Source organism: Leptinotarsa decemlineata, unplaced genomic scaffold (assembly GCF_025532065.1).
Source record: "Leptinotarsa decemlineata unplaced genomic scaffold, Ldec_3_MD MMD2_tig00026282_RagTag_RagTag, whole genome shotgun sequence".
NCBI lineage: Eukaryota > Metazoa > Arthropoda > Insecta > Coleoptera > Chrysomelidae > Leptinotarsa > Leptinotarsa decemlineata.
The window spans coordinates 22,456,391-22,468,017 of record NW_027412668.1 but is presented as its reverse complement, the minus strand read 5'-3'; the positions used below and the strand labels follow the sequence as shown (position 1 = coordinate 22,468,017).

Here is an 11,627-nt window from a genome sequence, read left to right as displayed (position 1 = left end):
AACTAATCAATTTGTTGACTGTAGAGATGAATAATTGAATTATAATTCGAAGTATTATTGCTTATTCCTTCAAACCGGAACATTCTTATTTGTGATTATTTGTGATTATTGTATTATGTATTGTATATGTATCACTTTTACCAAGTTACTTAGATGAATAAAAAATGATAAAAATATTATTTGTTTCATTTCTATTTTCCCAACCAATTACTGTAAAGTATATAGCATAATGTAAATGAAAGAAATATCAGTTTGAAAAGAATCATCGTAGAGTGCACAATGTCTAAAACAATCGATAAGTTTGGTAGAAAAAGAAAATTGGGTGGTAATGTCATTCGAGGTCCTCCCGGGATTGGTTTTAAATTAACAAAAGATGGTCATTATGACATGCAAAGAAAAATATTGAAAAATATAAGCGAACCAATTGACAAGAGTGATTGTGTAACTGTATCATATCTTGAGGGGGAAATTAACGGAACAAAGGAGGTTATACCTCTAGCCCTACAAGCTGCAATACAATCCACAATAGGCAATATTGCTCGGGACGCCCTGCAAGCATTTGACGATAAAATTGCAGAGGCTCGGATAACTTTCACTCGTAAATTTGACAAACTTACAAGTGATGTAGACATAAAAATGTCTGACATAACAGCGTCTACAAATAAAAAATTTGATGCTATGTCAAACATAACAGGGACTACAATGAAAAAGTATGATGTACTGGAACAGAGAGTTGAAGTATTGGAGAAAAACCATAAAGAAGTTTTGGAGAGAAACTATAAAGTCAGGCCATCATCATCAGGTGGACTGGGATATCCAGGACTGAACATTAATCCAAATCATAGAATAATACAACCAAAACCAAAACCAACTGATGATGTATTAATGGAACCAACATGGTGAATGTATTCCCTCGTTAGGTTAGGTTAATAGTTACGTTAGGTTAGCTGCATAGTTACGTTAGGTTAGGTGTTAGGTTAGTATTCCCTCGTTAGGTTAGGTTAACAGTTACGTTAGGTTAGCTGCATACTTACGTTAGGTTAATAGGCGATCGCGAAGCGATCGCTTCGCGATCGCTTCACGATCGTGAAGCGATCGCTCAGCAGGCCGCTTCGCGGCCTGGGGCGTTCAACATCCACCACTTGCATCCGGGGCGCGTTTTTTGCCCCTTCTCGAAGCCCCGCCCCCTTTCCGAAGCCCCGCCCCGCCCCTCCCCGAAGCCCCGCCCCCCCCGACTCCCAACATTTGCGCATGTACACCCCTACCCTCAACGCGCATGTGCGCTCCCACCATTTTCCCACCACTCACGCATCGAAGTCGATACCCTCCGGAGAGCACTCCACAACATTCAGTTCGAGAAGTCATCTCATCGAGAGCAGTCCACTCCACAACAAGGCAGTACCTTCCAACGACCAACTTGATATTTGAGTAAGTAAATTAAGAATGTTATTTTTTATATCAACTAACTTTGTATTATTTCTTCTTTTTCAGAATGGCAACCAATACACAGGAGGTGAATAATGCTGTGGCGTCTATTCTGCCGGTGTCCGCTGACACCGCATCTTCGGGAGCGGTGCCGGGTGACCAGGCAACCACTTCACGTTCGCGAGTTAGGTGCAGATCGGCTAGCCCTGACTTATTCGAGGAGGAGGAGGAAGTCAGGCCTGTGAAAAAGGTTTGCCAACGACCTGCAGCGAAGGTTGGTCCTATTTCTAAGTACCGAGCTACTTGCAATAGGACTAATCCTTATGCAGGTAGTTGGTCGACCGCTCCAAACAGCTTAAGGCCCTCCACACCACCCGCAGCAGTAGTGGAACAACCTAGGGCGCCTTCTCCGGAGGAGCCACCAGTTGTATTGTCCCCATCGGAGGAGGCTCCCATCGTATTCACTCCGTCGGTGGTGCCGCTTTCGCCGATGCTGGCAACACCGGTGACGAATCCTGAAGTGTTAGTGCCACAAGTGCGACAGCCTATCGGAGAGGTTAGTGAAATGTTGTACAGTTTTCTACAGAGATGTAAGGAAGCAGAACATGCTTCTCGATCTAGTGAGGCCGCGTTGGTTAAAAGGAAGCGCGAAATGGCTGAAATTGTTAACCGACGGAGGGAAGTAGAAAAAGAACTGGCCGAACTAGATCGGAAGTATGCATCTCTGGAGAAAAAGTGTGAAGCAGATACCTCTTCGATAGAGACTTATAAAAAGTTAGTGACTTTTATAAAAACTTTCCCATAGATTAAGTGTAAGTGTAGTAAGATTAGTTTTAGGTTAGTTAGGAATATTTAATTAAGATAGTTTTAAGTTTATGTTTGTAATTTTAGGAAATAAAAATAAAATAAAAAAAAAAGAAGTGAAATTAAGGGTGTACATTGTTTTGGTTTGGTACACATTGAACAATGCGATGGTTGGAGCATTTTTCTTCACTTCGTCTTATTATTATTTCCTTTTTTTATTTCAATTACAAGTTCTTCTATGCAAATACCTCACACCAATTTTTGTGTTCTCTAATCTATTGTAAATAATCTCTTGGGAAGAAAATATGTTTCATAATGAAATCAATAAGTATATTTCATATAATTCATATAGTATTTTCAATTTTCTCTTTCATGGAATATAGCTCATGTCATTTTTGAAATTCATTCCCACTTAATCCCCTCTCCTCCCCACTCCTCCCCCACTCCCTTTCAAAAGTATAAAAGTAGGAATTATCTGTTGGAATATTCAGTTGATCAGCCACCTTCAACATGGAACCTGATTCAACTACTGAGCCGTACAGTGACCCAGCGCATCAACATTCTTACTGGGCTTCTATCCATGAAGGTTTCGTTACCTCCACGACGGCACCTCACTCGATGAATTATGATAACATAATTTATGATGATCGGATACAAGTGCTTCACGTTACTGGAACCGATCAAGCGGACCTGTCTGATGGGGATTATCCAGATCCCTATGATTGGCGGAATGATTACGAATGGGATACACAGTCCGGAAACACAGACGACGACGACAGCGATGACGATGATGACGGTGACGCTGACAATGAGTCCGATGATAGTCCTCCACCATCTCCTATCCTGATTGATGAAGTCCTGAATTCAGACGATGATATGTAATCGTTTCCTCGTTTCTCCCATCCTTTCTATTCCTTTCCTTTCCTTCCACGGAGTACACGCTTTTTGGTTGGTGTACACGAGGCACTGCGAGGTTGGGGCAGTGTCTTTTTCCCTCTCCCTTATTAGTTTTTTTTATAATAATCACTCAGAGTTTCTCATAATAATAATCACTTAGAATTTCAAGAAAATTGTCATTTTTATTGCTTTCGAATTTCAAACACTGAATTGTTCTACATTTACACTTCACCCCCTCCTTTTTTTTTCCAATATAAATAAAGCATCAATCCCAGTTCTATATCATTCTTCCACAATGTCGAGTGCTGATTCCACCACCGAACCGATGAGTGTACCAGAGTATTCTATGACGAGTACAGGCCCCATCCAGGTACATGGAATTGATTCAACGTTCGATCATTTCAGTACAAATTTTGCACAAATGCTGCAACGTATCTATGATCTACCTGATGATTTCCCGGCACGTATGGAAGAAGGTATGCAAGAGGAAGTAGAGGCAGAGTTAGAGATGGATGTCAATGAGTTAGACGATCTAGAGGATAACGAGCTAGATAATTATGCTAATGATGATGCCATTAGTATATCGTCTGATTCAGATGATTATGAGGATGACATCATCAGTATATCATCAGATACAGATGATGATACAATCATCATTGTTTCTGATGATGATGAGGAGCGTTAGTCCATACCATTGCATGGATTAATAAAAAAAACAGCCCTTTTCAGGGCTACAATTGAAGACTGAAACAATAAAAAAAATAGCTCTTTTCAGAGCTATCATTATACTTTCAAACAGAAACAGGTTCATACCATTGTTAACATTATAGTCTCAAACAAAATGTATGTATGTATAAGTATTCATCATTATATGCATACAATGATTGACAAAATGCCAACTTCAACTTTCATTTAAAGTAGTACTCATCATATGCATAGATATTCAATGACTATCAAATTCCAAATATCGACTTTTCAGTCAAAGTAGTAGTTTATTTGTCATATAATGTATAGATATTCAAAGACTAACAAATTTCCAACTTACACTTTTTATTAGTCAAAGTATTCATTTGTCATATAATCTATGAATACTAATACAACTAACTACTGTTTGTGTGAATAATGTAGCCCTGAAAAGGGCTGTTGTTTTTTTTTGACCAATAGGTCCAGGGTTATTCTGCCACAGGTTTCACATTATTGCATATTACGCAAGCTGATACTCTCGTGAAATTCGTAAGCGGTCTTTCACATGCCTCACACCAATATTGACCCATCTCCATCATAGAGACCGTATCGTGGATATTAACGTGTTGATACCAGCCACCGTTATTGTTCCTTATTGAATAAAATCGGAAACAGCACCAACATAACTTTTTTATGCTGCCATCAATCGTTTCGATCTGCACATGCGCATTCATCACGCAATATAAATCGGCAGGATCTTCTAAGGTATCGGTGATGTTGAGCATTCGGTGACCGATTCTCAAAGCGCTATCACCTTCAGATGAGTCTGCTACAACCCCTTCATCTTCACCTTCACCATCTACGACTAGCTCAACGACCATGTCTTCATCTTCATCGCTCTCAGCCTCAATTTCAACTTCGTTGACTTCAAGGTCAATCTCCACTTCATCGACTCCAACACCTTCTTCAACTCCAACACCTTCTTCAAGTATCACTTCCTCTAGCGGAATGTTGACATCCTCATCATCTGTCTCTTCTATCCAATTATTTGTATCAATAGCAGATATTCTGTTTAATGCAGCAACTATTTTTTGAGTATTCATCTTAACGTTTTCTCACAGTTGCAGAGTGAATGAATGAACTCTAGGTTTGCAAGTCGACTTATATAGGTAGTGATGCGACTCCCACTTGACTCGTTTAGGGTGGAAGAGAAGTTATCCCACTATACTTTCACATGATGTTGATTTGTATAAATAGAGATCGTAGGTATAGGAGAGAGCATTCAGAGTTTCTGTAAGTCATCTCTTAATATTTCTAATCGAATTAGTAAAATGCCGTTTCCAAAAGAGTGGAATGAAAAACCAAAAGTGTGTGTCTACCCAATGATGATTGCAGGGGCTATTGTGTGCTACTTTTGTCAAATAAGTAGACCTGAGGATTCAATCAATCCATGTACTGGTATGTGTAGTGATTGCGTGTTGCGGATTCAACTATCGCCTTCTTCTCATCCACCGAAGCGAACAAAATCGGATTATCGTCAACAACAGTTAAAGTGTCTGAAGTGTTCCGAACCTATAATATTTAACAATATAGGTATCTGTAGAAATATTTGTGGTACCTGTGCTGCCGTTCCAGCTCCACTGCAACGTTGTTTGCGTTGTGATACTTATTCCATGAATTGTTGGAATCATGTATGCAATGCATGTAGAAGTACTTGGGATCTGTGTGAGAAGATTGGTCAACTCTACCCCAATAGGAGAATCCATTTTTTTCAATGTTGGTGTTTGACGCACGAGCAACAACTATTGAGGAATAGAGTCAAAGAACGTTCCACATCCACAGAGACATATTAACATTTTTCATTTTATATTTTTTATTATCGTTATTGTCCTCTATTATTAATAAATATATATATATATATATATATATATATATATATATATATATATATATTGAATTTATTTGTATTATTTTCTAACATTTAAAAATACATGCATGCAACACAAAGTTTTCCTCTTAAATGACAAAGATTGTTACATGCGTGAATAGTTTAGTGAGAGAGCGCATGTGCCAGTTGATGAAAGAGCGCATGCGCTAGTTTATTTTCTTCTATAAATGGTGAGGTCTCAGTAACATCATCACCTTTCCTATCCACATTCTATTGCTATCACATATCATTCCCCAGACCTTAATAATCATGAGCTCTATGCCGCTATTGATTGCTGAAGATGGTTCACCACTTGTTGATATCGATCAGACTGATTTTGAAAATATTCCAGTATTACATTTATCGAGTCAAGATTCGATAAATGATTTTGATATTAACGACTTCGTTAACTTTGCAGATGTGCCAGAACCAAATGAGCAAATTATTATTGAAAATCCGATCGTTTCGCAATTATCATCACTCAAACACTCTTCATCTACCCTTCCTCTTGGTGTTGATAAGAAATCTAGAACAATCAAGAGGAAGGTTACTAAGGCATCTTCATCGATTGTCACTGACTTTAAAGAAAAGAAAGAATCCAAAAGTGTTGTGCGACAGAAAAAACCCGCAACGAAAAGTGACAGATCGAAGAGGAAGCCAAAAGGTACTCCTAAAGAAATGAAGAGTGATTTGAAAGCTGAACCGCTATCTTCTTTCAGTCCCCTCCATCGGTTTGGGGAAATGAAAAGGAAAGCAAAATGCCGTCTTGTAAAGGCACAGATGACTATTGCTGAACTTGAAAAGAGTGAGCGAGCTATTAATGCAGATAATAAAACTCTTGAAGCATTAGATGCCAAGATTGCATTAGCGAAGGTTGAATTGGCTAGAATGTCTAAAGATGCTGATGAACTCCGTTCAAAAATTGGTAAAGATAAGCAATTCCATCAACGTTCGAGAATGCAAGCTCAGGCTGAGCTTGAGGAGTCGACTAAGCTTTATGAGACGGCATTATCAGTGAGAGATAATTGGCAAAAAGAGTTGGATACTGCATTTCAAAGTGACGGCGATTAGTTTTGGGAATGATAATGTGTTTTCAATATCGTGAGTTGAAAAATATAAGCGGGAATGGAGTATACAATTAATTTGGTTTGGTATACACAGAACATTGCGAATGGCTGGGGCAATGTTTACCGCTGCAATATTTTTCAATTCACATACTTATAATTGAAATGAAAACAATAATGAACTTTAATATTACTTTATTCATAAAAGTCACTATTAGATACATTTAAACCATATTTGATTCATCAATCCAAGAATTTTGTTCGCTAGGAAGACCTAACCACTTTACATATACTTTATTTTTTCTTCTCTTCAACACCTTCTCAATCAGATATACGTCAGGATTCTCGGTTCGTAATAACTCTTCTTCGTAAAAACATCCTCTAATCGGCTGTTCATTCATATCTTCAAGATTATAAGTCGTTGGGATGGTTTTATTAATTTTAACAATCTTGAATAGCTCCGTGGTAAAATTCGCAGTGTAAGACTTTTCAAAAATATTTTTATATTTACTTATACGTACAATATCATTCAATTGGAATTTGGGTTTACTTTGTCTTCCTCCAATTCCATTGATACCCTTGAATTTCAATTTTGTTGTTGAATCAACATTGATGGGTGCCATACCTATTGTACGATGAACTTTATTATTATATCTACTAGTTATAATTGGAAGAATATCAAGCCATTTGTGGTGACCTCTCATCGAAAATTCCTTGTAGAGCCATGCCTTTATTGTACGAATCACTCTTTCTGCTATAGCTGCCTTCTTTGTGCTGAATGTTGAATAATGATTGATATTATATTCTCGCATGAGAGATGAGAAGCTTCTATTAAAAAATTCTCTCCCTTGATCACTTTGTATATGTTTAGGGGAAAATTTGGCTTTCTTCAGTACATATTTCATTGCATTAGTTATTATACTACCTGTTTTATCTTTAACTGGCACAGTCCATAGATATTTTGAGTAACAATCAATTACTACAAGTATATATCTGTATCCTTCATTACTTTTTGCATAAGGTTGTAGTTCAGCTAGATCTATTTGCCATAGATCTGCAAAACCTTTGATGGTAGTTATTCTTCTACGAAAATTACGTCTTGCAGGTCTATGTAATTCATTAACAACTTGTCGTTTGATATCACTTACTTCATTAGTCATTCTATTTCAATATGATTAAAGAGAAAAAAAGTGATAATGTTACTGCATTGAATGATGATGTGACAGTGATCATTACTTGTGGATATATATTAATATATTATACCTTCTTCACGTAATTCTTCAATTATTGAAATTATTTCATTATCATGTCCGGTATGTCCAGCTGACTTTGAAGCTACCAATAGTCGTAGGCGAGCAACTAACTCTTTCGGTGAATTCCAGTACACATAATTCGCAGGTTTAGAATTATATGTTTTCTCCATTTTCACTCGTTTGAGTGCTCCACCAATTTTACTTCTACTTCTTATTGGATATTGTCGTGAGTCTAATAGTGGTTTGATAACTTCACGAAATTTTTTAGAATTTGTATTTTTAAAACCATTCTTCAGATGATATTGTTTATATGGAGCATTCGTTATTTTCAATATTTTGGAATATACTTGACGAGTTTCTTCATTATCAACATCTTGTGGATTCTTCAAAAAAATCATATCATATAATTCTGGACTACCTGCGCATTCATATTTTTTCACTTTATTAGCATCCCAAAATGAAATGTTTCCATCTTTGAAATGTACCACTAGACTTCCCATTTTCAGCTTTTGTGTAATTGGATCCATACGTACGCCAAATGTTCCATCATATGCTGGATTTCTAGATTTTACATTATTCAAATGTTTCATCAAAACATCTTCACCACTTTCATTCATAACAGGTGAGATGTCAGGATGCGAGGAATCGATGTGGGACGATGATGGTGTTTCGAATAGAGTTGTTCTCATATCATCTTGAAGTGTGCTCGTGTCACTATTCGCAGATGATACACCATCAAAAGATTGTTTTCTTCCTATTGGAGTACTCATGGGATAATTTGAAGTAGATTGAACAGATCCACGATTTGGTGATAACACTGCTGATTTAGAAGTAGCGTTTGATGATAAAACATTCAATGGTTTCATTATGGGCTCATACAATCTTTCAAGTGTCGAACGATTTTCAATATTATCATTCTTGATAGAGTTGAATTTCTGTCTGACAGCTTCTGTTGTCTCTACTAGTTGACGTTTCAAATTCATTTCATTGTTTTTATGTTCAGAATCGTTTTTTGTATTCATAATGCCCTTTTTAAATTATAGCTCAATTCGTTGATGAAGTGACCTCTACAATATTCAGTGATCGAATAAGTTTCAAAAACAAGATCATGGGTATATAAAACTATCGAATCCTTTGCGATATCTACCTTCATCTATTTTTCTATCCTTATCAATTACTAGAAATCCATATTGATCCTCCCAGCATTTAACACACATCAATTGGAATTGTTTGAATGTTACATCGGGTGAAACATGATCTGAATAAATGTGATGTAAATTCGTCTCATCTTGTTTGAACATTATAATGAAATTGGTATTGTCACGCACTAACTGTTTGGGTACCCGTGAATATGTCTGTGCTAGATAAAAACAATCAACATCCTTATGACGTCCCATACAGAAATATGATCTAATAATATCTTGCTTTTCACATATCACATCATCGAAAATGAAAACAGAATTAGGCTTAGCGTCGGAGGGTTCCACTATTTCTGCATTATTGCTGAATGTATAAAAACCTAATCCTTTTATAGGTTCCAAAACACTTCGCAAGTACTGATATTTAGGTTGATTGAGTGATTTCGAATAGAGATACACATTTCTAAATCTCAATCCTTGTGGATGTGTTAATAGTGATATCATTGCATTCGTCTTTCCACAATTTGAAGGTCCTATAATGAGTCCTCGAACTGATGATGGAAGTAGTGGACCATGTCTGAATACTCTTTGTCCATTCAATCCACACCCAAATTTCTCATCTAGATTATCTACAGCAAACTTTTCTTTCTGTTTTACAATGCGCATCGTGCCGTGGTTGGAGACTATATAAATGTTATTAGCTTATTCATTTCAATGTGTACCATCAAACGATACGGACGTATTGAAAGTGATCGTAAAATTAAAAGAGGTTGTGGTTTTGTTAATGATTTAATAAACAAACTTCCTTTCGAATTACATCTACCCGGAGGATATCAATACTGTGGACCGGGTACAAAATTGAAACAACGTTTAGCTCGTAACGATCCTGGAATCAATAAATTAGATATTGAATGCAAAAAACACGATATTCAATATTCTAAGCATCCATCTAATCTTGCAGCAAGACATTTAGCCGACAAAGAACTTGAATACAGCGCTTGGGATAGGGTTAAATCAAAGGACGCGAGTATTGGTGAAAGAGCAGCTGCATTACTTGTCACCAACATTATGAAAGCGAAAAGACATATGGGCATGGGTTGTAGTACCAATAAGAAAAAATGTAAGAGGAAACAATCGAAGAAAAATAATATTAAAAAAGTTGCATTTGGTGCTGGGATAGTCCATAAAGTGCGAAATGTATTGAAGAAAGCTGGTGGGAATCAATTTGTGACGAATAATAGCAAAAAAGCTATCACTGTGGCATTGCAGGCGGCACGTAAATACCTTAAAGCTGCCGGTGGAAAGAAGAAAATCCGCACACCACGCATAATTCCTGTTCCCAAGATCGGTGGACTTTTACCATTGATACCAATTTTTGCTGGACTATCCGCACTAGGAAGTTTGGCGGGAGCCGCTGCTGGTATTGCCAAGGCCGTAAATTCGGCAAAAGCCAGCAGAGCGGCTTTAATGGAAGCCAATCGTCACAATAAAACCATGGAGGCTGTAGCATTAGGCAAACGCGGAAGTGGAATATATCTCAAACCATACCGTAAAGGTTTAGGACTATATTTAAAACCATACAAAGCCACAAACAAAACAAAAAACTGATTGAACCCCTACCTCAGAGGCCTCTTACTGATCTCGATCTCAGTTATTATGCACAAAAAATGAAAATTCCACATTTTCGTGGTGTTTATAGAGGATGTGAATATTGGTTTCAATAAAAATGATACTTATTACAATACAACACCTTCCAAAAAGTGTAAATTATCTCAAATGTGCTGTTGCTGTGTACAATAATAAATTGAAATGTGTTTCAAAATATTCATCAGTCATGTCACGAAAGTTCGAGCTACAAGCTGTCGGGACAAGTGTCTTGAGTGCGGATTTTTTCCCACCAATTGAATTGGATAGGAACAGTCGTTATGGATTAGGACTTTTGGGATTCTATGGATGCAATACAATCAATAATATAACTGAAGCTAATAACTTAGTTAGTTTTAGAATCAGTAATGACAACTCATCGATACCCCAAAAGTTGACAATTGAAATTCCATGTGGTGCTTACGAAATAGAAGAGATCAATGCCGTCATACAGAAACATATCATGTTCAGATTGTTTCATGATAAAAAACCAAATTATGTCGTTGCAGATGATATTTTCTATCTACACGCCAATAATAATACATTCAAATGTGAAATGCGATCCAAATATGAAATTGATTTAACACATCCAAATTCTATAGCAGAAATGATGGGGTTCGCTCATGGAATATTTCCACCAAATCAGATACATGAATCATCATTACCAATAAACATTACAACTGTGAGACTTATCCGCTTAGATTGCAATATAATATCTGGTTCATATATAAATGGTGAAGAATCTCACATTCTTTTCTCATTCGATATTGATGTTGAACCTGGCTACAAT

The 11,627-nt window shown here is 36.9% G+C and overlaps 1 protein-coding gene across 1 annotated transcript; it reads left to right on the top strand.

Moving 5' to 3' along the window:
- The first annotated feature begins 230 nt into the window (after window positions 1-230).
- LOC141484742 (uncharacterized) lies at window positions 231-2,433 on the top strand. The gene is made up of 2 exons (XM_074180068.1): window positions 231-1,428; window positions 1,492-2,433. The coding sequence occupies exons 1-2, from the start codon at window positions 1,277-1,279 to the stop codon at window positions 2,228-2,230; spliced, it is 891 nt and encodes a 296-aa protein (XP_074036169.1). The 5' UTR covers window positions 231-1,276; the 3' UTR covers window positions 2,231-2,433.
- The last annotated feature ends 9,194 nt before the right edge of the window (window positions 2,434-11,627 follow it).

Coding starts and splice junctions, on each gene's coding strand:
- LOC141484742 (XM_074180068.1), top strand. CDS start 1,277: ATGTGCGCTCCCACCATTTTCCCACCACTCACGCATCGAAGTCGATAC. Junction 1,429..1,491: donor ACGACCAACTTGATATTTGA/GTAAGTAAATTA, acceptor CTTCTTTTTCAG/AATGGCAACCAATACACAGG.